This window comes from Terrapene carolina, unplaced genomic scaffold, assembly GCF_002925995.2.
Source record: "Terrapene carolina triunguis isolate 2854851 unplaced genomic scaffold, T_m_triunguis-2.0 Scaffold233, whole genome shotgun sequence".
NCBI classification, from domain to species: Eukaryota; Metazoa; Chordata; order Testudines; family Emydidae; genus Terrapene; species Terrapene triunguis.
In genome coordinates this window covers 1,249,058-1,275,413 of record NW_020664584.1, presented here as the reverse complement: position 1 = coordinate 1,275,413, position 26,356 = coordinate 1,249,058, and the positions used below count along the sequence as shown (strand labels likewise).

The 26,356-nt window shown below is 51.6% G+C and overlaps 1 protein-coding gene across 3 annotated transcripts in view; it reads left to right on the top strand.

The window, feature by feature from the left end:
• LPIN3 (lipin 3) overlaps window positions 1-25,942 on the top strand; it is a 51,092-nt gene extending 25,150 nt beyond the window's left edge. The window contains exons 1-20 of one of the 3 annotated variants that reach the window (XM_024202012.1): window positions 1,606-1,744; window positions 8,220-8,420; window positions 9,040-9,135; window positions 9,982-10,253; window positions 10,644-10,751; window positions 11,569-11,689; window positions 13,283-13,763; window positions 14,675-14,774; window positions 15,510-15,691; window positions 16,146-16,239; window positions 16,665-16,734; window positions 17,495-17,587; window positions 18,507-18,553; window positions 19,000-19,120; window positions 19,847-19,995; window positions 20,180-20,266; window positions 23,013-23,165; window positions 24,147-24,261; window positions 24,364-24,467; window positions 25,262-25,942. In XM_024202012.1, coding sequence (XP_024057780.1) covers window positions 8,229-8,420; window positions 9,040-9,135; window positions 9,982-10,253; window positions 10,644-10,751; window positions 11,569-11,689; window positions 13,283-13,763; window positions 14,675-14,774; window positions 15,510-15,691; window positions 16,146-16,239; window positions 16,665-16,734; window positions 17,495-17,587; window positions 18,507-18,553; window positions 19,000-19,120; window positions 19,847-19,995; window positions 20,180-20,266; window positions 23,013-23,165; window positions 24,147-24,261; window positions 24,364-24,467; window positions 25,262-25,406 — 2,730 coding nt within the window. In that variant the 5' untranslated portion in view covers window positions 1,606-1,744; window positions 8,220-8,228 and the 3' untranslated portion in view covers window positions 25,407-25,942. Of the gene's footprint in view, window positions 1-1,605; window positions 1,745-8,014; window positions 8,421-9,039; window positions 9,136-9,981; window positions 10,254-10,643; window positions 10,752-11,568; window positions 11,690-13,282; window positions 13,764-14,674; window positions 14,775-15,509; window positions 15,692-16,145; window positions 16,240-16,664; window positions 16,735-17,494; window positions 17,588-18,506; window positions 18,554-18,999; window positions 19,121-19,846; window positions 19,996-20,179; window positions 20,267-23,012; window positions 23,166-24,146; window positions 24,262-24,363; window positions 24,468-25,261 lie in introns of those variants that run through there. The other 2 variants (XM_029912585.1, XM_029912584.1) reach the window with 2 other exon arrangements.
• Window positions 25,943-26,356: the final 414 nt, after the last annotated feature.

The following is a 26,356-nucleotide window of genomic DNA, read 5'->3' as shown; positions in this document are numbered from 1 at the left end:
CCCCCCCCCCCCCACGGTTATCAAGGCTCGCTGGGACCCGAAGGCTGAAGTACACTGTCTTGTTATAAATGAGCCATGCGTGCTGTGTGGATGTGGTAGTGCCCTGTGGGGTTCTGGCAGTGCCAGAGATCTCCTGCCCAGCCCCTGGCCTGCTCTTGAGCGCTAGTTGCTTCCTTTGGAAAGGAGGGGGTGACACGATCGCCCTCCAGAGTGAAATAACCTCAGCCCCATATCAAATGCCCTGGAAGCCTGTGACTGGTTTTGGAGGAACATGAATATGGTGGATGGACTGTGTGATGTTGCCCCCTAGTGGCGGAGCACAGATGACCAGACCCCTGCTGGCTAAGGATTAGTTTCCCTGACCAGGAGGGGAGTTGGGTTTTGGCCTGGAGCTTGGGAGTCTCGTCCTGTCTCTCCAGGGCTGTGTGAGACTGAGCCAGTGATTGAGGAGCTGCCGTGAGCTGGCATCTGGCCCTCTAGGATATGGCAGAGATATGGAGTGGTAGCCAAGGGGGCGCAGTACAAGTTTTCTGGAATGAAGGCGTTGAAAGGCCCTGTAAGCGTCCTTGCCGTAGTGCCTTGTTAATCCTAGGTTGGAGCCTGCTTGGATGAGTTTCTGCTCAGCAGTGCCATTAAACTTGTGTCCTCTGGAGCTCAGATTAAGTTCCCTCACCACTGTACTGCCCTGTGCCTGCCAGATACTCCATGAGTGGAAAGTGGGTTAAACTGAAGTGGTCATGTTTGTTCCTCTGCTACCCCGTTCCCATGACCAAGTAAACATAAAACCCTTTTAGTATCTCGCAGTCTGAGCCCGGGGTGTGCTCAGGCCTAGTGCACTCTTGTACAATGCGCTGTAATGTGCTCACCCATGGAAAATCCAGCTCTGTGCCCCTTGTGTGTGCTGTCCTGGGAACCAAGGAGGCTGGCTGGGTGTGAAGCAGAGGACACAGAGGGAAGATCAGGTGTCTCCTGCCTGCTGGCTGGGGGATCGGCAGCACTGCTGCCAATTAAACCGCACTGGAGAAAGCTGGGTTCAGCAGGCTGGTGCAGCGTGGGGATGGCCCATGACCCTCTCCCAGCACAGTGAGCACAGCACAGAGCTGACAGGCACTGAAGCTTCTGGACTCAGCCAGGACATTTGCTCTGGGTTGCACAGCAGCAAAACAAACCCTTAGGATTTTGTTACCCCTTTGGGGTGGGGAGTGCAGGGGGAACATGGGGCTGGGATTGTGGGGTTTGATGTGGATGTCCCTGCCGGACCAATTCGAGGGATGTCTGGCAGCCAGAGCGATATGACTCTGTGTGAAGCATACCGGGAAGGCCGTGCCTGTTTTGGGGAAGAGGCAGCATCTGATGGTGTTCAGCTGTCCCCTTCCATCTGGGTAAGGAATCCTTCTCTTTCCCCACAGCGTCTGCTCTCAAGGTCTCTGCTGGGATTCCCACAGTCCACTGAGGCTGTGTTGCATTGGCTGGCTTGCTGGGCGAATGGGAGGTGGCTTTAAATCCCTCATCTGCAGGATTTGTGAGCTATCTCCTAGCTCTGCCTCCTGTCATGCAAATACCCAAAGTTGGGGAGGAGGGGCCCTGGGATGAGGGTGACATGCAGAGATGGGATCCAGGGCCTGTATGGCAGCAGGAGGAAACCAGCTGAAATCTTGACCTCTCCTCTGGAGTCTGGTTTCATGCTGCTTTGGGCTGATACAGAGTAACCCGAAGTCTGTTCTCTCTTGGAGCTAATCAGGCTGTGAGTACTGTGGCCTTGGCACACTGGCCCTCCTTCCTAGCTAGGAGGGTAAGTGGGATTTGAACCTGGGGGGCGGCTTGTGTAGCGCAGGAGCACTTGCCGCTAAGCTACCAAACTGGCTTTCTGGCTCATGTCCAGAACAACCGTTTGACCATCCTGCCCCGGCCAGCAGACCTAAGATTGTATGCCTGTGTTTTCAAGAGGTAGGGTGGCCTAGTAGCTAGAGCAGAGGGCTAGCAGCCAGGGCTCCTGGGTTCCATTCTGGGGCCTGCCACTCACTCAGATTTAACAAAACGCAATGCTTAATCTCTTCCCTGCCTCAGTGCTTGTTTTCACCCAGCGTTGCCAGCTGGGCTCTGATACCAACTGCTTTCCTCTAACTATTACAGGGGCTTGGTGAGTAAGCCTGGAAACAGTCTCCCACCTACCTCTGTCTCAACCTGTTAGTTTCCCAACAGCTGAGGAGTTGTGGGGAGGGAGGGGGGCTGTGAAAGCTCGAGGGGGCAGGGGGGACACACTACAAGGTCTTAGTTTTAGGAACTGTATCTGTCAGGAGAGATTCCTGTCCCCATCTTATTATTACCAGAAGAGGTTAATAGAGATGTTGTGGCCTCTACTGCTAGCCCTCTTAATACCGTCCATGAACAGTGGCCATAACCTTGGTCTCTGGTCCATGGCTGCATCTACACAGAGAACTGAGCTGGTGAGACAACATGGGTGCTAGTATCAGCCCTGCAGTGTGTCCCCATTAGTCAGGCAGCTTTGCTTGCACTTTTACCCTGTGTCTACTTGGGGGCTGTCCTATGCCTATTCAGTCTCATTGCCCCAGGGTACCTATCCCATAGGCCCTGGCGCGGCTTCCTGAAGTGGTGGCTCCTGGGAGACTTTGTAAGGCCTTCTGGGAGCCCAGGGAAGTTATGGAAGAAATCAAACTCCTGTAACTCCCTGGGTACTGACTGTCCCCCACTACTACTACTCAAAATGGAGGCCAGGCTGAATGGCCAGCTCTCGTGCCTTGCTCAGCAAGAGGTTTGTGCTGGGATTCCATGTGCTAGCCAGGAGGAAATTAGCTGCTGGTTACACATGTTGTTACTACTTCCTGCGAACTGCTCTGTGGGGGCTGTGTACTGTATGCCACGGAATCTCAGCATGCCAGTGCGTCACACTTGTATCATCACGAAGTCCCAGCGCTTGATACAAAACCACAGCGCGTACCATGCAAATTGCAAGGCTCTGTGACATCCTCAGTGTCTTGGCATCCTGCTGTGCGTGGCAAAGGGAGGATTAACCTTCCTTTTGGGAACGATCAGCTGGAGCATGTGAACTAGAGACATGAAGATTATGGGCCATGCAGGGTTTCCTTCCAAATGTCCTTGCTAATGAAAACCAAAAGCTGCGTGATTGGGGTGCATTAGTGCCTAATGAAAGTGGCCTTCCAAAACTGTCTGAGTCCTCCGCCAACCTGCAACTAAATAGCCCTTAACAGCTCATTACTTACAGCACAGTCTATTCCACTTAATCGGAATGACTGCTTCTCTGGGATATACCCCCGGGAGCCAAATGATGGTGAACGGCAACGGCTGTTGCTTAATTGGGAAAGTATTAACAATTTCTGCTCTACTGGAGATTCATCTACACCTGTACCTAGTGGCTGTGAAATGGTTCCAAATCAGAGTGGTTGGGATTGGCCTTTAATGAGTGTAAAGTGCAAAGACTTCTGTTGTTCAGTATAGTGTTACTCTCGATGTCTTCTGCCTCTCTTCCATGGCCTCTTCTCCCAGTTTGGACAGCTACGTGCATGGTGCAGAAGGCCATCTGCCAGGGTGTCCCAATAAGAAGATCACACAGTACAAAGTGACTGTTGATAACTTCATTATGGGATTAAAGTCCTCTGGGATGGCAAATGCTAATCCATGTAAAAGTGAAATGGCTCATACCGATTAACATTCAAAACATACAAAATAACACCTGACATCTGCTTTTGAAACAAGAGTGCAGCGATAGAGTGATTAACTGTAACCCATTAATGATAACGACCAAGAATTCTGCAGGGAAATGTGCTGACACTGGTTTGCATGGTGGCAGACCCTCCCGGAGTAGAGAGAATGCATGCGAGCTCAGAGTTGACCATTCTCACTATTTTATTCCCACTCTTGTGATATCTGTTGCCTTCTTTAAAGCCCTGGCTCCTGGAGATGTGCGAGAATCTCAGATTTTTATTTTATTTATTTATTTATTTTTAAATCAAGTGTTCAGCCCTCATAGTTGCAGGGAAAGCTTGAAAATGTAATTAAAGGCTCAAACCAGAAGGTAAACAAGAACCCTTTTAAATTCATGATCTTGGGGTGTTGCTCATGAGTTTTGAATGTTTTGTGATTGGCAGTATGTTGCTTTTCCCATGCCGAGGTTCCTCCATCTTCCCAAAGAGACATGCCCCACATACTGTGTTCATAAGGGGTATGGTTCACCTTTCACTGAAGTTAACTGGAGTCTTTCCATTGACTTCAAAGGCAATCCAATGAAGCCTGAATGCAGCATGTGCAGATAGGAGTGGGAAGCCAGGTTACAAAACAACAGCCACGTCCGTCAACCCAGGAATGTCACTTCCCAACAAGCTAAAGGCCACACCCATGCAGTGTGCTCTCTATCCACCCAGGTGATGATGTTTTCGCCCCTCAGCTCAGAGAGAGCCGATATTACATAGCTAAAAAGAGAGGGCAAAAATCTCTCCTCAGATCTGCACAGTGGTTCTCTCTTCTGCTCTCATTACAGGCCTGGGTCTCCCAAAAGAGAAGCATAGGATCAGAGCTGAGATCTGCCATGCAGAAGTGAGAGGAGAATTCTGACCCAAGTAAAGAATTCTTGCAGAGTAGCTGCCCTGTAAGTTAAGCAGTGGCAGCAAACTGTCAATGCTGAGAGGCAGTTCCTTGAATTATTAGGATGTCTCATGAGAAGCTTTAACTCTAGTTGGCCTAGTTCTTTTGTGCTGATCACACTCGTGCAAAGGAGCCATGGCTTGGTTTCTGCTAGATCGTATCTCTGTGTTTATCACAGGGGAGCACTTCCTTCGCCTTGGGCGTTCATCTGTACATCCTGTTCCCCTCCACAGGGTGTGCGCATGCCACTGGCAAGGACTCTGGCCTACAAGGAGAGCCCCTGCAGCAGGGAATGATCTGAAGACCTAGGTGGCAGGGAGGAGACTAGCTTATTCTCTGATGTTAAAGGGTGTGTGGACAGGGGCTTCTTTTTGACTGATCACAAAGTAGAAGGCACTCCACACACCCCACCCCCTTTGGAAACACGTCTCTGGTCTGTAAGCAGTATGGGTCAGTACGGAAGCATGTTGAACACAGGACTGGGAAGCCAGAGGTCTGGACTCTGATTCTGGCTTTGTCATGGACTCACTGTGTGGCCTTGACAAGCCCCCTTAACCTCTCTGCCTCCACTTTCCCATTAATACAATGGGAATAATATTTACTTACCCCAGGAGGGGAGGGGAGGGGAGGCTGCACAAATGGCTGTAAAGTGAAAGATTTCCCTACAGTAGGCACTTGTATGCGCCCTGGGTGTATGAATGGCTGGTTCATTTTGATGGAATCCATGGGCCCAGAGAGTCCAAGGGGTCATCTGTCACTGCACAACACAAAACCGTTAAACACGGTTTGAGGGATGAACTGCCTGCTCAGGTCCATAGCAAATGCACCATCAGAAAATCTTGTTAACCTTTTCTTAAAGACCCAGGAAAAGAAGGAAAAACAGTTAAAGCATTTGTGATGTAATAGGTAGGCCTTTATTTGAACAATATCATCGCTAAGGCTACGTTCTAGTCCAGATATTTTTAGTAAAAGTCATGGACAGTCACAAGTCACAGCGGGGTTTCAGTGGCGGGGGGGGGGGGGGTGAGGAGGCAAGCAGAGGGGATCCTTGGGGGTACGTCTACACTGTGAAGTTGTTGACAAAACTTTGTCTTTCACAGGTACTTAAAAAAGCCCCCACTCTCCCCCTCGCTTGAAAGACAAAAGTTTTGGGGGCTGGAAATATTTTGTCAGCAGAAGTGCCGACAAAGAGCATTTACACACACTGACTTTTAGTGACAAGGCTGTGTTGACACAGCCACACTCAGCTGTCTTTTATATTGTAGAAAAATGTGTTATTGGGGTTAAAAACAGTTTCCAAATGACCACCGTTCAGTTCTTCTGTGTACCCAGAAGAAGGAACTGCTAACCTGGCTCAAGGAGGCCCTGACATAGCCAGTGAGTTTATTTCTTGATCTAGTCATTTTATTCAAACCCAGTTTAACTAAACGAGTCTGGCAGGGAAGTCTGTGTAAGAAAGTGTTTAAACTACTGCCTTAATGCAGGTTGTCAATGACAAGCACTTTTGCTAAAGGAGAGATTAGGCGTCAGGTTATCTCTCTATAAAGCATACACCGGACTTCCTGCCACACAGAGGAGAATCTATCTGGCCATTGAGCTATACTTGTTCCCTGTTCAGTTCCCTTGGGGAATGTTATTAGTGCTTTAAGGTGAAAAGGGGAGAGGGTGTCAGAGTGGGGGATGGGGGCAGCAGCAGGGTGAGTGACTATAAAAGGGTTCAAAAAGAACTAGATAAATTCATGGAGGATGGGTCCATCAATGGCTATCATCCATGATGGGCAGGGATGGTGTCCCTAGCCTCTGTTTGCCAGAAGCTGGGAATGGGCAACAGGGGATGGATCACTTGATTACCTGTTCTGTTCATTCCCTCTGGGGCACCTGGCATTGGCCACTGTCGGAAGACCGGCTACTGGGCTAGATGGACCTTTGGTCTGACCAAGTATGGCTGTTCTTATGTTATGTTCTTAAACACAAATTCATAGCCCATGACTTGTGCTATATACCCCTGGGGGCACCACAGGTGCTCTGGGGCAAGGGGAAGCCCACATGTCCCTGCAGCCCCTAGGTGAAGGCACGGCCACGGGGGCTCCATGCACTGCCCCCACCCCAAGCGCCCACTCCGCAGCGCCCACTGGCCGGAAACCATGGCCAATGGGAGCTGTGGGCACAGTGCCCGCAGGCCGAGGCAGCACGCAGAGCTCCCTGGTTGTGCCTCTGCCTTGGAACATGTTGCCACTTCCGGGGGACATCCCCGCTCCCCCCAAGGTAAGCACCACCTGGAGCCCTCGCCCCCTCCCACACTCCAACCCCCTGCCTCAGCCTTGAGCCCCCTCCCACACCCAAACTCCTGCTGCTGGAGGGGATGGGCACAGTGGCCCGAGACTGCCCCAGCAGTTCCCAGGCCAGCCGCACCAGCAACTGCAGAAGTCATGAAGGTCCCAGAAAGTCATGGAATCTGTGACAGACTCACAGCCTTACTCCTAGCCTTTCCCTTTAGCTGTAGGGTCTCGTAGGGGGAAAAAATCCTGTTTGCCAGTCTTTCAAAGATGGTAACTGTCCTGGGGTGAGGGAGAAACAGCAGCTGCTGCTGTTAGTCTGATCCTGTTTCCTTGAAAACAAAACAAGACACAAACACACAAAGGGAGAGAAAAGAACAGCAGAGATAGGAAATACAGCTTCTCTCTAGTGCTGACTCTCACTTGCAACCTCGCCGCTGAAGAAATGCGGGCATGGCACATGGTCCAATCAGCCTCTCCAAGACCTGACAAACTTGTACCCCAGATTGGGGCTGTTTAGAGCAGTGGTTTTCGACCTGTGATCCGTGGACCCCTGGGGATCTGCAGACTCTGCCTAAGATTTCCACTCTAAATATTTTTAGGGGTCCACAAATGAGAGAAGGTTGAAAACCACTGGTTTAGAGCATAGCTTTTAGCTGCCTCTGGTCACGTGCTCACAGCAATGTTGCAAAAAGGGCGGTCTTGGCCAGTTAAGCCAGACTCCTTAATGTAAGGCGAAAAGAGAGGGGAAAGGAAAGCAGTAAAGTGGAGAAGAGAAATGACACGTGGGATGGGAGGAGGGAGCAGGGACCCAAGACTCACATTCCAGGTGTTAAGGATTTAGCTAAAGGTGGTGTCACTGATTCTCTCTTTGTGGCATGGTCTGGTCAGGATGCCCAGGACAGTGTTCCGGGGGATCCCAGCTTCCAGAAAGCAGCAGCCATGTTGAATCTCACCCCTATCTCCCACCTCTGTGTTATGATCCCCCCCCCCCCCCCCCTTCTCTCTCAAACCCTAAAAAATGGGTGTTGGGCAGCATAGCCCACCCTTCCACGGTTTGTTTTTTTTGGTCTACCAATTGGACCTAATTTCCAAAACAGCAATTCTGGGCCACTTGTTTGTTTCCATTTTCCTTTTGTTTACCAGCTGCAATTTTAACCCCCCTCAATAGACCTCCCTTGTTCAGACTAATCCAGTCTTGTGGCTCTAATGCTTGCTGACTTTTATATAAAATGGGCTTTTGTTGATTCTTCTACCTTGGCCAGTTTGGCGTACAGGTCCCTCACAGCCCCCTGAGTCTCTCCCCGCTTCCCTGGGTTGCAGTCTCAGACCATGAACTACGTGGGGCAGCTGGCTGAGACTGTGCTGATCACCGTGAAGGAGCTGTACAAGGGCCTGAACCCAGCCACCCTGACAGGATGCATCGACATCATTGTGGTGAGGCAGCCGGATGGCTCTTTCCGGTGCTCGCCTTTCCACGTGCGCTTTGGGAAGCTGGGAGTCCTGCGCTCCAGGGAGAAAGTGGTAAGTGATGCCCTCCGGATGCGGTGTGTGTGTGCTGCTCGTGCTAGGGAGCACTGGTGTCTACTTGCGTAGGTCCCCTCCATTCTAGTTCTTCCTGAAACTAAGTTCACAGAGGCTGGCTTGAGGGTGGGGGCAGAGAGCCCTGCCATTTGCCTGGGTTGTCACACACCCCTGGTGCATTGTGGAATGGTTTGCTTTCCCCCTCTCTGAAGCTAGACCATCCTCAGCAGGCTGCTTGGGAGAGTCAGTGTCCCTCACTTATATGTGAGAGGACCTCTGTCCCTCATTTACCAAGTGGCAGGTGGAAGTGAAACAGGTCTGCGGTCTGGGAGGAGCCTTGGTGGGGATAGGTAGCCCCATGAGCTGGGACACTCTCTCCCCAGTTGTTGAGGGGCCTCACTGGGGACTCTTTTGCCAAGAAGAATTCCATCCTCCTCCAAACAAAACTGGTGTCTGCAGCCCTCCTAGTTTTCAGAGGGTTTGGGAGATCCCTGTGTTGGCATGGAAGGAGGTTCCCGGGGAAGATGTGGTTTGGATGGATCTCCCCTCTTGTCTTTATTGCTGGGGAACTGATGGGTGAGTGGATTCCAAGCCCTGTTCTCCCCCTCCCCCTTGTCAGGTTGACATAGAAATCAACGGGGAGCCAGTGGACCTGCACATGAAGCTGGGAGACAATGGAGAGGCCTTCTTCGTCCAGGAGTCAGAGGAGAATGAGGTAAACCATGTTCTATAGCTGGGAAGAGGTGAATGTACCCACTGAGTGCCCCTGAAATGGCTCCTGTACCGGTTGTGGGTTGGCTTTTTTTTTTTTTTTTTTCTGTATTTTCCTGACTTCATGCCTACTGCAAGAGGGATGCAGAGTGGAAGAGGGAAGGACAAGTAAGCTCAGATTGCTGTTCTCCATTGGGGTTGTGCCATTAGCCCTCGCTGGCTGTCTGGGTGTGTATAGTGCTCTTGCTGTCTCTCCCTCTCCCTCCAGGTATAACACATGGAGAGGTCCCAGTGTCAAGGAGCTTATGATGCAATGTAGATGCGGTCAGGACTGGAGCATCTCCAGGACCCTGATGAACAGCACAGTGATTAGCCAACCCCCTTTTTGAGGCTTTATCAATGGTCAGCAGAGAGGTGATCTTGGTGCCTCTGTTGTGCCTGACAATGCCTGGGGTCTTGTGAGGGGATGTCTGTCCTGCTTCGACAACCCCCTCATGCTGACTTTTGGCTGCTGCTAGGTGAGACCGACTGACCTAGAGGTGAAAAGGCTGCGTATCCAGTTACCAGTCCCCTGAGCCATTCAGTCCCCTCTGCACCATTAACTTCTTTTTAAGTCTTGATTCCACCTTCTAATTGCATTCAGCCAAGCTGTTGGAAAGTTCCTTTCAAAGTCAGTCTCTGTGGGCCGAGGCTAACAAAGGTGTCCTGGTGTCTATTCCACACGTACCAGACCTGAAGGGATCTTCGTTCAAGGACATGACAATTTTGTGATGACATTTATTGTGTAGATTGTCCCCACAGGGCTGGGGTCAAAGGTTAACAATTGTGCCTCTTCCCACCTCTGTTCCAGGAGATGATCCCCTCCTGTCTGTGTACCTCCCCTATCCCTCTGGAAGAGAGTCCAGATCTCGAGGCCAAACCATCCCAGGCATCCACTGTGTCTCAGCTCAGCCTGCTTGGCGAGCCAGAAGCATCAGGCTCTGACATGACGTCCCTTCGTAAGAAAAGGCGGCGCAGGAAGAAGCTGAAGCCGAAGGGGGCGGCGGACTCTACTTCAGAAGAGCAGGAAGGGACTGACAGTGAATGGACTCTCGAGGAAAAGCGCAAGCTGCTGACTGCTTGGTGAGCCCTGCCAGGAGGCTGGGTGGGGCTCCTTGGGGGGCTGGTGGACTGAGGCGAGGACACCAGAGTCTGTCACTGACTCCTGGGTGGCACTGAACAAGTTGCTTGCCTAATCGCTGTTTCTCTGTGTAAAATGGAAGTGATTCCACTACCTGCCTCCCAGCAGTGGGGGGTGGTTCATTAGTGGCTAACGTTACTGCAACACCATGGGGAAGTGAAGCCCGTATAAATGCTAAATCTGTATTCTTTTCGCTTTTGGATACTGACGGTCTTGGGTTAACGTCCTGGCTAGTTCCTTTCTCTGCGCGCGTGTGTGTGTCACTTCGTAATAGGTCCCAATACCGGTATTTCCATCTTCCACTCTACTTTACTTTATTTCTCTCTTCACAGTGATTCAGTTTATTTCTCCTTCACTGACCTCCCGAGTGAGGAAGCTGGGACTGTGCAATCCAAAGAGAGCTACCATTATTCTGATGGGGAGCTGGCTCCGCCACAGAGGTAATAGTCATTTTAAGGCTCCATGAGACGGTGGGGTATATTTGAGGATGGGGTGACTAGAAAGCCGTGTGGAGCAAGGGAGCGGATCTTGGACCATTAAGCTTCCCTGGCCCAATAAGGTGCGAGTGGAATGTAGAAGAGCTAGAAGCCCTACACAGACCCAGATCCTGTGGGCAGAGCTGAGAAGCGGCAAGGACAAATCTGTGTGGATGGTGGTGGTGGAAATTGGGGTCTGAAGAAGTCTCTGGGCTTGTCCACACAGTGAACCAGGGGTGTGTAAATTCTAGTTTGCACTAGTGTGTCCCACACTAAAAGTTCCCAAGCGTGCATTGATGTGGTAATGTTTAAAAAAGGCCTACATCAGCGCTCCCTTGGGAACTTTTAGTGTGTGCCAGCAGAGTCCCTGCAGACTATTTGGTGTATGACATACTGGTGTGAACTAGAATTTACACCTCTCTGGAGCAGACTAACGCACCGTGTTGACAAGCCTGCAGAAGCAGTCTGGGCCAATGGCTCGAGCACTGGACTGGGACTTGAGAGACGTGGGTTCTATTCCCAGCTCTGCTACTGATCTGCTGTGTGACTTCTGGCAAATCGCTTCCGATGGCTTTGCCTCTCTGTTCTCTCCCATCCCTTGTCAGTCTTGGCTAGTTAGAATGTAAGCTCTCTGGAGCAGGGACCAGCTCTGTTTGTACAGCACCTAGCACAGCGCAGCCCTGGTCCCAGTTGAAGTCCCTGGTGCTACTGTAATACAAATGTGGATGGGTGCTGTGGACGTGGAAAGGGTTCTGCTTGACTTCCTGGTTCTTCTCTGTAGCCTCACTCCAAGCCGTCCGTCTTCCCCCAAAAGTGACTCTGAACTGGAGATCAAACCCTCTGAGCCATCTCTTCTTGGAGCTGAACCCCGCATGCAGTGGACTTGGGGGAGGCTCCCTCAGGTAGGTAAGGGAGAGGGAATGGAAAAAACAATCTCTAAACAAATTTTGCTTTTCGGAAAGACTGGCTGGGGGGAAATTAGCTTTCTGACCACGTGTCGGTGGGCAGCTGGTGCTTGGTCTAGCGAGAGAACATGGCTGTCCCAGGTTTCAGATAGCAGCTTAATTCTTTCAACTCAGCGAAATAGGATCTGTGCTGCAATTGTCTGAAGGCATCTTGGTGTTCTGCATGGGCTATTCTGGAGCAATGGTCGGGGGGTGTGATATGTCTCTTACATTTCTTATCTCTAGTATGTCTGACTCACTTGGTCTTGGTCTAATGCTTAGTCCCAGCCTTGCTTTAATATAAATTAAAATCTAACCCATAGACTGAGTCAGAACTGAGTCTATGTAAGTGCCTATGTTACGCAGAATATTGTCCCTGTAGCTTGAACTCTAGAGCAGATCCTACAGAATAGCTCTAGTCTGGTGCTTCCTTCTCTTGGCTGCCCACTGTGGCTGCGTCTACCGGTTAGGTTTTTGTTGGTAGACCCCTCACTAGCCAGAAGAGAACAGCCTGATGGGCCATTCACTTGTACACACATCAAGCCCATGGGGAGGGAGGGATGGTGACCGGCAACCTTAATTCTGGCATCCTTGAGTGCTTAACTTTGCAACCTTGAATGTTCTCTCATGTATTTTCTGTGTAATATGTGCACATGGGCTTGTTCTTGATAACCAGTGGAACTGAGGTCGGTCTGTCTTTGATTATATGTGACATGGAGCCTTCTGCAGAGTGGTGGTATAAGGGCTAGTCTATTCATGCTCCTTGTGCTCTACCTAGCTCTGTCTGAAACTAGTATGGTTAAAGCAGCACTGCCCGCCCCATTGGGTGATGCAGTTATACTGGGATAAAGGTGCTTGGACGAGTATAGCTTATTACTGTAAATATGATACAGCAACTTTCCTTTGCTTTCCATAGTGCCAGAATCCAGGGGGAGCAGGTGCTTTGGGGTTAGAAGGTACTTGGTGAGCTCCCATCACTGGTATAAGTTCCACAGAGCATCCGCTAGCTCAGTGGCTCTCAACCAGAGGTCCGGGCCCCACTAGGGGGCCACAAGCAGGTTTCAGGGGGTCCCCCAAGCAAGGCCAGCATTAGACTCACTGGGACCCAGGGCAGAAAGCTGAAGCCCCACTGCATGGGCCTTGATTCCCACCACCCGGGGCTGAAGCCAAAGCTTGAGCAATGTAGCTTCACGGGGGGCCCCTGTGGCATGGAACCCCGGGCAATTACCCTGCTTGCTGCCCCCTAATGCCAGCCCTGAGTTTTATATGCAGAAAACCAGTTGTTATGGCACAGGTGGGCGGTGGAGTTTTTATAGCATGTTGGGTAGGGGGAGAGCAAGGAGCTGAGAAAGGTAGACAACCCTTGTGCTAGCTATTGCCTCTCTTCTTCTTCACGCACTCCATGCGGATACCATTCCAGCTGGGGCCTAGCATACACATGGGAGGGAAAGGATGCCATTTGGAGGAGAATTTTTGCCTTTCCTTTTGAAGGGCTGATCCTTTGGTTTTTACTCCTCCCACACCCAACCCTCTTTCCTTCCCCCTCTTAAGGTGAGTAAATTGGAGCGAGTCGAACCAGTCAAGTCCACTGTGACCATCACCACCACAACGACCGTCCCAGTGAGCCAGGCAACCCACTTCCAAGCCATCACGGCAGGTTTGGAAGGCGACTTGAGAACAGCAGACTCCTGGGATACGTCTTGTTCCTCCACCACACCTGTAATTAGGCCAACGCCCATCTTCCAAAATGGGAATGGCCCCCCTGTGCTGAAAGACCAGCCCTCGGCAGAGTCTGCAGCCACGGTGGGGAGTGCGCCTGAGACCACCCTGCCCCAAATAGGAGAGCAGGGAGCACAGGAACAATCAGCGGGAGAAGCTGTGGAAGGAGAAGAGAATGTGGTGAAGAATCAGCAAGCCCTAGAGCTGGATCCCTCTTGCGCACGGGCAGCCCCAGCCCCAAGACAGGCGGGTTCGGAGAGAATGGAACCCAGTGATAGCCCAGGAACCAGACCGGAAAGCCCAAGGAGGCAGGGTGAGCAGCAGGTTGGACGGTGCAGAATGGAGACTGTTATAGCTCTGGTTATGGGATTAGGCCGCCTGGCTTAGAGCTGTGCGTCTGTGATCCACATCTTGCATCCGGGCCTGCCCCAGGTGTCTCTTCCGAGCATGCAGATGCCGGAGGCCCTTGTGTTTTGGGAGTGGGGTGTTCATTCTGCAGCTCCCCTGCCCAATGGTGCACCAAGCTCCCTATGGCACTCCTGGGAAGGTGAGTGTGCTCTCTGGCTCCCCCAGTGGCAAACACTCTAATCCAGCTTCTCTCCACCTGCTTTGCAAGCCCCAGAGCAACATGCACCTCCAACTCCCCTCTTTCAGTTGGCAACCCCCCTCCTGCATCCCAAATACCTGTCCTCTCCCTTACCTATTCGCTTCCCAAAGCCTCCCTTATCCCTCAAATATGCCGTGTCCGTTGCCTAAGTCGTCCTGGCCTACGCACCTCAGTTTGTGCAAGTCCAGCAGGTCTCTGGCTCTGGCTTACTGTCTTCTCTTCCCTTTTGTGGCTGACACTAGCTATACAGAATCCCTGCTCAGCTGTGTTCCTCGCTGTCCGTCCTCTGACATATTCAAGGATATTGGGTTTCTAACACTTAAGTGACACTGAGCCACAGCTTACTTTTTCTGTGGGATGAATCCAGAGCAACATCAACAGAGGGTGAAAATAGATGCATCAGTTTTCCTTTTTGCTTTATAGTTGGCTTCACTTCTAGGTTCTCCTGCACTAGCTCTGTGTGTCCTGCAGTCTTTGCAACACCATGTTGGTCTAGCTGAAGTCTATTTCAATGGGAATTTTAAAGTCTTTGTGGGGAAACAGTCTTGGCACTTCTGTAAGAGCTTGATGGATTGGGGGAAAATGCTGGTCTCACTGTATGTCTGTCTGTGTTTGAGGTTCCACAAAGAGAAGCCCTCACCTGGGTCCCAGCGACATTTACTTGGAGGACCTCCCCAATCTGGACGAGGAGCAGGTGGCCCTTTATTTCCCCAAAAGGTATGGCCTTTGTTAAGCTGGTTTCAGAGCAGGGTCCGGCCACCTTCTTGGCCCAAGAGGGGTTTTGATTCCTTGCAGCCAGAAAAGATTGTTCTATTAACTGACGTGGAGGGAGTGAACACTGAAACAACGTGTTGGAGGTAACTGGTCCAGATAAACTCCCTGCGGTCCTAGCTACGCTGAGCACCGTTCCATCCTGCAATATAGATGGGACTGGAGAGTGTTTAATGGCCTTTCTTAGTATAACTAATCTCAGGGCAGTCTAGCTTCTACTTTATACCAGAACCGCACTCGTACTACAACAGGCATACAGTGTGGGCTGTTCATTAGCCCAACCCCCTTTCTTCTGGGGTTTGCCTTAATTTTTAAGGATCTCTTATTTTAAGACCGGTTTGTACTTGCAGACTTACATCTTAGGCCCAAGTTTCTTCCTGAGAGGGCTGCTTGGGACTTCTCCCAGCAGGAGATCCTGCTCACTTGTGTTCAGCTGTGGAGACCACAGGCCAGGGAGTCAGCAGAACAGCTCTGCACCTCTGTGTGGACTTCAATGGCCTGATGCGGTCAGAAGGAACTCCTGTTGCCTATTCATATGAATGAACCTGGTCTCACCGTTTTGGTTCAAAAATGTGCCTCCAGAGGCACGGAGATAAGTTCAGTTCCCACACTCGGGTGGCCGGGGTGTATCTGACTTGGTGACTCACGCAGCATTGTCACTGTGTCTTCTGTTGTTGACAGTGATGTGGAACCGGGTTCAAAGTCCTGGACTGATCCCAGCAGCCCTGGCCATACCCAACTGCTGGCTGGTCCTACAGTCGATGGAGGCACCGATAACTTATCCGACCCCACTCATGACCTCACGCACCCCATCGCGCTGTCCCTATGTGGCGGTCTCGGGGACAGCAGAGAGATCTTGCACAGTAGGTCCAAGCAGGAGGGATGAACCTGCTATTAATTTTCAGAGCACACCACTGAAGGTGTCCTTCTCCAGGGGCAGAGCTTATTGTGCTGGGACAGCAGCTGGCTCTGCTACAACCAGCCCCGCCCCTATTCCCATTCTCCCCTCCTTGGCAGGAACAGTATGTAGCTGTCTAAGAGGAGGTACAGTACAGATAGGGAGCAGACCAGCTGCCGGGCCATGGAAGAGGGGGAGCGTCTGCAGGACCCATTCAAGTGACTAAGGAGAGGTGGTGCCCAGCAACACAGATGTCTGACAGCTTCCTATGAGGAGGTCTAGGACTCCTATCCTGACAGCCATTAAAGAGCTGCTTATGTCCCCCCTCTGGTTCACATAAGCTTAATGCTCTAGTGAGGGACCGCTCAGGTGCTGGCTTGCTGGTATTTCATCTCTCCCCATTCTCCTGTTTCTGCTAGAGAAGTTCGTGGAGCACATCATCTCTTACCAGGAGTTTGCTGAGAACCCAGAAGTCCTCGATGACCCAAACCTGGTGATACAGATCCACAAGAAGTGAGTAGTCTGCTCTTCTGGCTTGGCTTCTCCTAGAGCTGGTGACTTTTTTAAATTTTTTTTTATATAGTCCCCTTGTGCCAAAGAAACCTCTCTCCAAGCGTCCATGACTGATGTCGATGGCTATTTGTATTGTAGTACTGTCTAGGCTGGGATACATGGTGCTTGCTGGCTGCTCTGTGGGACGTAGACACAAAACCATGACCTAGCTATTGAGAGGTTCAAAATGGTGGGGAAACCCTCTGCAGCCAGCATGATCTGAAAATGGCTCTTTGCTGCCCTTGCACCAAATATATACTTGTTCCCTGCTACTTCACTTGCTGTGTTTTCCCTTTCCAGGCAGCCTCCCCATGCCTAGCCACCACCCTCCTGAGGCTTTAGCTCTTCGTGTGCAATTGCCTTCCTCTACTTCTTGTGTCTTTCAGATACTATAACTGGGCAGTGGCTGCTCCCATGATCCTCTCCTTGCAGGCATTCCAGAAGAACGTTCCCAAGGTAAATGGCAGAAACACTGCATTCCTCTGACCCTGCAGAGTCCCTTACCCTTAAGGAAATTATATTCCTGTGCTAATAGTATTTATCACCCAAGGGTCCCAGGCGCTCTGCCAAGCCTCAGAACCTCACTGTGTAGTGAGTAGCTGTAAATGCTCATATGCTATATAGATGGGGGTTGGGAAGGGACTGAGGCACAGAGACTAAATAAGTGTGGGGCAAAGTCGGGGTGGGAGCCAAGAACCCTGACTCCCAGTCCCCTCCTTCCCTGACCACAAAAGTGCATCAATTGTCCTTTCCTCGCTCAAACACGCAAAGCCCAGAACTGCACTTTGGTGTAGAAGTGCCCAGTGTCCGTACCTACATGTCGCTCTGAGTGCCCAAACATGGCAGTTGGGAAATGCAGCTTTCCCTTGTCCCCTCGACAAAAGGCCAATTCGGTGACATCTGCCTGGGGACAGGGCTGAGCTGGACACCCCTGACCTCTGGAAGAATTCAGTCTGCTCTGGCCTTTTGTCCGTTGGCCTCAGCTTCTAGTAGAGATGGGTTGTGGTGATGAGGATGGGTTGGGGAGGAAGCTGAACGAAGGTCAATGCTGTGAATTTTCCCCTCAGCCTATGTTCAGTGCTTGGGCAGTGGCCTGGCTGTTGCCATCCTGAGGTAACTGGGTGACTATGCCCTGTGAATGTTCTCCAGTCTTGGGCTCAGACAGGACTTGCTGTGCAGCAGGAGTTGTCCCTCTTAAACTCTCTCATCTTCACAGAGCACCATTGACCGGCTGGTGAAGGAGAAAATGCCCAAGAAGAGCGGCAGGTGGTGGTTTTCTTGGCGGAGGAGAGACTTGACTGCTGAGGAGGTATGTGTGCGGTGGCTGTGACTGAGCAGAGACTGAATAGCTTCTGCGTTCTCCTGCCCAAGCCAAACCACAACAGGGCATTGTAGCTACGCTGAGGTGGAGACTGGAGGCAGTAACGTCTGAAAATAGGGGTCATGTGTCCTTGGCACTGCGTGGTATCTTCAGAACCCCAATGCTGCTGGAAGTTAGTGGCTGTAGTGCGTCTGGTGAAGATATTCTAGGCTGAGGGAAGAGATCTCTCCCATCTGCATAAGAAATTCACCTCCATGAGAGGCAGTAGCTATGTTGGCGGGAAAAGCTCTCCTGTGGACATAGTGCTGTCTACACCGGCACGTAGGTTGGTGTCACTTACGTCGCTCAAAGGGGTGGCTTATTCACACCCCTAAGCGACGTAAGTGACACCGAAGTAAGTGGTGTTGTAGACCTGGCCCTAGTGCCTGAGCTGTTAGTGTGGCACAAACTGCTGGAGCTCCGCATGTAAGAGCATGAACCCTGGAGTTGGGTGGTGTGCCTGGAATTACTCCCACAAGAATTTGCAGTTAACAAAACTAAAAGGAAATGTGCATGGGGGGGCAGAAGAGGGGCTCTGCAATAGCAGGTGAAGACCACAAGGTATTGGACTGAAATCAAGGTAGGCACTGGCTCCTTAGGGTAGGAAAGGTAGCCCCCATGGGGGCCAGATCTTCATTCTCCCCTCCCCATCTTGTGTCCCAGAGCTGGGGTTGGATAAGACTTCTTCTCCACCCCCACACCACTAGGTGCTGGTGGGTTTTGTTGTGAGCCTCTTTCCCCTCATGGTGAAGAGCTATCCGGTACCGCTCTGACAGCCAGCCAAGCAGGTAGCCTTTACTCCTGGCCTCTGAGCTCCCAATGGGAATCTATCTAAAGGAGCTAATGGTAGAAATGCCTGTGTCCACAGCATGAACCCAGCGCAGGAGAACTGGAGCAGGGCTCTACCCCACAGAGGTAAGCAGCCCTCTCGTGCTAGTTATCGGTCTATGGTGGAGGCTGGGCTGATCTTCTCCCTCCTTTTTATTAAGTGAATTGCTCTTCCCGATGGCTACCCCTGTATGTGAGAGTGGTGGGGGCCCCCTTTGTAGCCTCGAGAGGGAAGAGGGGTGGGTAATGTTGGGGCATTCAGCTCCTCATTATATCCTGACCTCCATGCACCTGAAGCTCTGGAGACTCCAGTCCCTATGACAACCCCAGTCAAGGCCCCCCACACCCACTTCACGATGCCGGCCCATCTACCCGAGCAAGGCTGGTCATACTTCTCTGCTGCATGGTCTCGCCCTCTCCAGTACATGGATGTTTTTTTGTGCTGGTAGCTGTGGCTTGAGTCGGGGCTCCTGTTGCTGCTGCAGTGAAACAGCCTCGTTTCTCTCTCTCTCTCAATTTCCACGTGGGTGTAGGAGGAAGATGGATCCTTCATCCAGTGATGAATCCATATCCCCGGTGTCGAGCCCTGATGCCACCGTGCAGAAATTTCTTCCCACCTACAAGAAATCCCTGAGGCTCTCTTCAGATCAGATTGTATGTGTGTGTTCTCCGCTATCAAGGCTGAAGGAGAGGAGACCCGTCTCTCTCTGAAACTGAAGAGATGGCCCTTCAAATAGGGCTGCCACTACCTAGGAGCATGCTAAAGGGATGATCTGCAGTGGGGCCAAGATATTAATTCTCCTAAAGGGCTTAAACATCTTGTTCTAGGCCTAAGATCACCTTAGATCTTGCTAGCTTAAGCAGGGTCAGGTATGGTCACTAGTTGGGTGGGACATTTTCCTTGAAGGTCTAAGTGGAATCAGTTGTTGGGGCCCCTCTCCCTCTGGGCCGGCACTGGTCGGGGGTTCTGGGCTGCAGGAGTATCTCTTGGCTGAGATGTGAAAAAGGGGTCCTGATCACTGGTGGGTAGAAAGACCCCATAGGGGTGTCTTGACCAAAATCCAACCCTAGTCGTTAGTCTTCATGCCTGAAATTCCCCTGTGGCTTCAACTGGATACAGTTCTCTTCCTGCAAAAACTGCTCTGTATGCCGCTGCTTAATGTGTGCTGTTAAACAGCTACTACAGTCTGCCCTAGGAACAGCTGCACTTCAGAGGGGTTTGACATGGGGGGTGTGCACACATGTAAAATTGCACAGAACGTCTCCTCCAACTGAAATGTGTTGGGGTGGAATACGTGTTCACCCAGGTAGTATCGCGTAGGGTCCTCTGGGGAGAGGCGCTGCACGAATATCCATGTGTCTTCTCCCCTCTCGCTGTAGAAGAGACTGAACCTGCAGGATGGCCCCAACGAGGTGGTGTTCAGCGTGACCACTCAATACCAGGGCACGTGTCGCTGCGAGGCCACCATCTACCTGTGGAACTGGGACGACAAGGTGGTGATCTCTGATATCGATGGGACCATCACCAAGTAAGGGGCCCTCCTCTGTGTTGTCTGCAGGGAGAGCACATGTCATTAAATGCCTTGTGTACGTGGCTATGGGCCTGTCCCAGAGGGTACCATAAGCCTACCAATGCCTGGAGGCCTGTTGTCAAACCAGCTGGGAATCGCATAACTTTAAGGGTGTATTTTTAACCTCCTCTTCTCCTTCTAGGTCTGATGCTTTGGGTCACATATTGCCGCAACTGGGAAAAGACTGGACCCACCAGGGCATTGCCAAACTCTTCCATAAAATCCACATGTAGGTATCAAATAAGTTAAAGCTTTAGTCAGGTACCTGGCAGGGGCCCTGCCCCAGATGGACTGAGATGTGGGACCCCAGGATCAGGGCCCTCTTATGGGGAAGGGGCCCATCCTGCATTTAGCTTCTGTCTCCTTCTGTGTGGTTATGTTAAACCTTTTCTCTCCCCCAGTGCTGCTGGGGGAAGGAGGCGGGGCAGAGCTGGAGCTAGCATTTCCTCTGACCTGTGCCTAGTAGCCATTCTCTCCTTCCCATCCTTATTTGCATTACACATTGTGGGGGACGGACGGACTGACCGCAAATGCCCTTACAAGCCACAGTAGAGTTTTGCCCAAGGCCTTATCAGTCAGAGTGACTTGGCAGAGCTCTTTGCTTTGACCCTGAGGCTGGGGACATAGGAGGCATAAAGACCTCATCTAATGGAAGATCCTGTGTTTTGACCAATTTAGTGTTCAACTTCTCTGCTGTCGTTGGCACTGTGGGGTTAATGGCTCCAAGGCTCCTCATCCCTGCTTCAGTCCTTGCCATCCAGGCTGCACGTTGGCAAGGAAATGACCAAAGAGGGTCATGGCTCTACCAGTGTTTGTGAGCGTGGTCAGCTGAGCTGTCCGGGTGACTAACGTGCTAAGCAGCGATGCTGATGCTTTCTGTGAAGGAGAAGCTGCTTTCTATTTCTCCAAAAGGTGCCTTCCAGGGGACTCCATCTCCTGTTGGGAATTCCTCAGTCAGACCGTAAATAAGCCTCACTCGCTTGGGTAGATATCCAAGGAGTTCTCTGGAAATCGTAGGAATTGGCAGGCCAGTTCACAGCAATGGCCCCTTGGCTCAATATCCTCTGTCTGACAGTGGCCAAACCCAGCTGGTCCTGGGGAAGAAACCTTGTAGGTGGAAATTAAGGGATGACCAGCCAACAGGAAAGCTAGCTATTAGAGATTAAGAGGAAAAAGACAATATAACTGTTCATGGAGGTCTGCAAAGCTATGGGGTGCTCTACAACCCACTTAGTATGGACCTTGCCTCACAGAGTTGAGAGGCTAACTGGGCCAAATGCTGGCCTATGACAGAGGCCTTGCTGAGGAAGAGGGTGTGGGAAGGCTTCCTGGAAGAAGAGGTTTTGGAAGAGGATTTGGTAGATGGTTGGGAGGCGGGGGGAGGCTCGGAAAACATGCTGTGACTTGAGCAGCCTCCTAAGGGGCATTGTGGAAGGACACCTAGGCAAATGTAGGAGACTGGCTAGTGGATTAGGGAAGCATGTGATGTTGTCTAGAAGGCCACAGTCATCAAACAACTTCTGTGATTTTTCACATGTAAAGGGGAGCAATTGGCTCTAAGGCCTCCCTCACCTATGTTCACCTGAACTGGTCAGTAGCAAGTCTCTTGAGTTGGGACCTGCAAAGGCAACTGTGTTTTAAAATGACCTGGAGAATGTTTGGTTTTAACTAAGCTAAATCTGGTTTAAGGTTGTCTTGTGCATCCTGTCAAATAGAACAGCACTCCTGTCACGTTCCATCCCTGGTGGTGCCCCTATGGGGGTGACTTTTCAGTTGGCCAGAGTATTCCGTTGCTGATATTTCCTTGTGTGATCTCTGAGCCACCACTGTGGGGTGCTGTGTACCTGTTGTTGGGTGTACTTGAAGCTGCAGTGAGCCTGGCTGACTTCAGAGTATTTCCTCTATTGGTGAGCAAGGCACAAAGAGGAAACCGTATCCCTCTCCATGCCTGGAAGAGGTGAGCCCCACTTCACTTGCATACTGTCCTCACAAGGGGCTGCTGGGATAGATGAATAACTGAGCCAGAGAGGGGGGAGTTTGCACCCTGCCCCTCTTGCCTTTATACCTGGTCTACTGAATAAGAGAAACCAACAGACACCTGAATCTCCTGGTTGGCCTCCCCTGCCTGCAGCTCCCCTCTTGAACCAGATGCACACATGTGACCTCGTGTGCTAAGCTGGGGGGAAACTCCTGGAAGTCGACTAAATCTCCCCTGCACTAAGTTAATATTTACATAACTCAAAGCAATAACTAGGTATCCTTGTGCAGCCAGCTGAGTGGGTTCTTCAAGAGCATGTGCCAAGCTCTGGTTGATGTGCTGGGAGTGGCAGGAAGCTCACTGAATACTGTTAAGCCTGGTTAGAACAGTAGGTAGCCACTGGGCACCCTGGTGTGCTCCCGTTTTTTCCACCTGCTGAGCGTTGCATCTGGCTTTGCCTTCCCATGCTCTAGCTAGCAGAGGTGCCAAAGGATGATGGGAGGCTGTTCTCCGTGCCTGGGTGGTGCCGGGAAATCACCTGGAAGCCGCCTGGGTTGGAGTGCAGCGCCTGTGGCGGTGAGAGGCTGAGGGCTCTGGGGTGAGTCCATGTCAAGCCACCTAATGCAGATCTGCCAAAGCACCTCCAGGACTGGAGCTGGCAGTGAGGAGAACCTGCTGCCTGTGTGGCTGCTCTGGGATGAGCCCGCTCATGATCTCTTCCTATGGAGCCTGGACCCGAGTGCCCTGCGTTGAGCGGACAGAGCACCCGAGCCCATGGAGAGCAGCGTTGCTAGATGTAATCAGTGGTCCCTTGTGCATGGGGTGGTGGTGGCTGTGCATGCCTGTTGTGGGGTGCAGGGAGCAGGAATTGGGGGTTGTTCAGTCTTCAAACCCCAGCATGTAGGTCCCACCTCCTTGTGGCAGTGGCAAGGGACATAATGAAGCTGCAGCTTGCTCAGAGACCAGTCTCTGCCTGGTTCTACCTTCTCTGTTCTAGGAATGGCTACAAGTTCCTCTACTGCTCATCCAGGGCCATTGGCATGGCGCATATCACCAAAGGATACCTGAAATGGGTCAAGGACCAGGGCTGTGCCCTTCCCAGGGGGCCCATCCTGCTGGCCCCCAGCAGCCTTTTCTCAGCCTTTCACAGGTAGCTCTTCTCTGCCATGTTCTGTGTTACCCCCCGGGACAGCTACACTTGGGTTGGCACCCATGTGACTTTATTTTGATGGCTCCTCCTTGGCCTTCATTCTGTGGGAAGCCTGGCTCCCCCAGGACCTGGGGGGGCACCAGCAGCCCCTCAGTGATGGGAGCAGCGTGAGAGCTCAGGCAGAAGCCTTCCTAGGCAGGTGCCGGGAACCATGCAAGCCTCTCCAATGAAGATCTCAAAGGCTTTGAAACTCCTGGCCAAACATCTCCCTGGGGGTGTTCAGCCTGTCTCTGCTTTAATATCCTCTGCACGCACGCTCTCCCCGCCGCCCCATGTAATGGGACTTAGATGCTGTAATCCACCCATCTCCGTCGCATCTTAACCCAAACGCTGGTTTCACTGTGGGTGTAGCCCTATCCCTGCACAAACAGGCTTTATCCTCATCAGAGGGGCCTGTTCCCTGGGGTTGGGTCTCTTTGCCACTCCTCTCAGGACGCTGGTAATGGCTTTAATACTAAGCAGTTCATTAAAGTCTGCAGCATGGTCCTGGCTTTAGAAAGCATCTGCTCCCTGGCTCCTTTAGTCTCGCCCCCAGTGGTGTTTAGCACTGTGCTGCTAAGCAGAACTGCCCCTTGTTCTGGGACTTCCCCTTCCCCTGTAATAGGAGGGGTGCGGTGCCCCCATTGCCTCTCCAGATGTGCTTGCTTTGATTGGCTGATGGCAGTCTCCCCCAGGGGAGGGGGATAGTGAGTGGGGGTTGGGCTCCTTCACCTCTCTTATCACCTGTATAGTCACAGCTTTCCAGATAAGATAGGGGGAGAGGCTGGGACTTCCCTCCTAGGATGGGCCAACTGCTGCCCCTCCACTCTTCGCCTGGGGGATCCTGGAACAAGGGAGTGCAATGAAGTCCTGGCTGTCCTAGGTCCTGGACCAGCCTGGCTCTTTAGCTCCTGACCTGACCTCCCACCCCTCATGTTTCAGGGAGGTGATAGAGAAGAAGCCGGAGGTATTCAAAATCGCCTGCTTGACAGACATCCGAAACCTATTCGGCTCCATGGGGCAGCCCTTCCACGCCGCCTTTGGGAACAGAGTCCATGTGAGTGCCATCCTCCCTGCTGGGGAGAAGGGGGGCAATCCTGGGGGGGTACGGAGAGTGCTTCCTTGGCTCTAACTGGTCTGGTTGATCTTTCTCGGGCAGGATGTCGATGCTTACAAGCAAGTGGGGTTGTCGGAGTCTCATATATTCACAGTGAACCCAAAGGGGGAACTGATCCGGGAGCTCACCAAGAACCAGAAATCCACGTAAGCCTATCTGTCTACTGTACTGTGTCTCTATACCATGGGCTGCCCCTACTACCATCTTCCCCTCCCTCCTCAACTATCCAGGCTGCTTCTGACCCTGTCTTCCACCCCCCGCCCCTCGGCTCTTCCTAGCCTAACCTGGACTGTGGGGAGGCTACTGTGGTCCAGCTTCTGCATGGCTCATATGGAGAAGCTCATACCAATAACATTGTGGCAGATTCCAGGGGCCCTACCTGGATGATCCCTGATGAAATAGGGGCTAATGCCAGCTCTGTGTCCCTCTCCTCTTGCACAGGGGAAGGGTTAGAGGAGTAGCTGCTTGGGGTGGGGGGGAATGCCTTTGAGAAGGTTAGGCTCCACAGTCAGCATCCTAGGAGTAGGCTGAACCCCATCAAGGAAGTCTTATTTGCCTGTGGCTAACAAACATGACGGCCTTCCTTCCTTCCTGTACAGGGCTTTCCCTAGGGAAAAGGCCTCTCTGACTTGAACTGTCTCCTGCAGAGTTAGTCCACCAGATTTCCTATTACCACTGGCACTGTTGTGGTAGCCGTGTTGTCGGCACTGGGGCGGTGGGTGGGCCACAACTGCATGCCAGTGAGCAAGAAAGCCTGTGCAGCATACGTGGCATGAGAAGCTAGTGCACTCCAGGTCTGAATGGGCCTAGTCACAACGCATCGTTGGCCGTGGAGTAGAGTGCGCCTTGAGCACCTTTTGGTGGCTCATGTGCCTGGATGAGGGCTGAGGAGGAGAAATGTGGTCTCATAATCCTGTATGTTGATCCTTTTTCCTTGTAGGTATGAACGGCTGACTGAGCTGGTGGAGCTAATCTTCCCCCCGGTAGGCCAGGGTGTTAGTGTTGCTTTGCTGTGGCCAGAGTACAGCCAGTTCTCCTACTGGAGGGCTCCACTGCCGCTCATTGACATAGAAGATCTTGCCTGACTCACTGGAGAATGGAGACCTGGTGAGGATGGACAACCTGCCAGGCCTTGATACAGCAGCCACTGCCACCTCCTGCCTATTCTTCTGCTGCTAAGGAGTTTCATTTAATAAACCCTGGACACCTTCTGGACTGTGAACCCCCTCTTCAAGGGGTAGTGGTGGGGTTAATCCAGTTTTTGACTTAAAGCTTGTTTATTCCGTAGGAATTGGATGTTTTTCCTGTAAACCAGATACATGCTTGAGGTTCTTATTGGTTTGAAATGACTTGTTGGTTTTAGGGGTGGTGGGTGGATCCCCTTGGGTTGATCTACTGGTGGGTCTTCACTCTGACTGCTGCTATTTACAATTTTGCTGATGCTCACAGACTGTCTTAATGGCTACCTACAATGTGGCTGTTTTGAGGGGAGGGTCCCCCATCCTAATCTGCCCAACAACCAATGAGAGTTCAGAGCTTGGATCAGCTGAGGTGCAGTTTAATTGCTCGATAATTTTGTTTCAGGAGGCTGAAGACGGTCAGGATTAAAGTAGTTGGTCACTAATAGCATTAATACATATTGCCTTAAACCCTGTGTGTCTGTCTCATTCTATAGCTTCTGCTACTGGCTCGTTTTGTGTATCACTCCTGAGCATAGGTGCCACTGAATTGGTGTTAAAGCTTGTAGTTCACCAGGGAGTATGAGCTTACCTAGGGCTTCAATCAGGAAGCTGAAAACTGGTCCAGAGGTTTCTTCCTGGTTCTGCGACAGGGCCCAGCTGTGTCGCCTTTGTAAGACCTTCGAAAATCCCCCATCAACATCTTTAGGTGCCTCAGTATCTCTTGAAAACCTGGCCCTTGGCCTCTCTGTGGAAGCTTGCCCTTAATGCACAGATGTGGAATGATGCTGCCATCCCTCCCAAAGGGGTTGAGGTTCTATTTAATGTGCTGCTGATTTTATTCAATGAAATGAGCT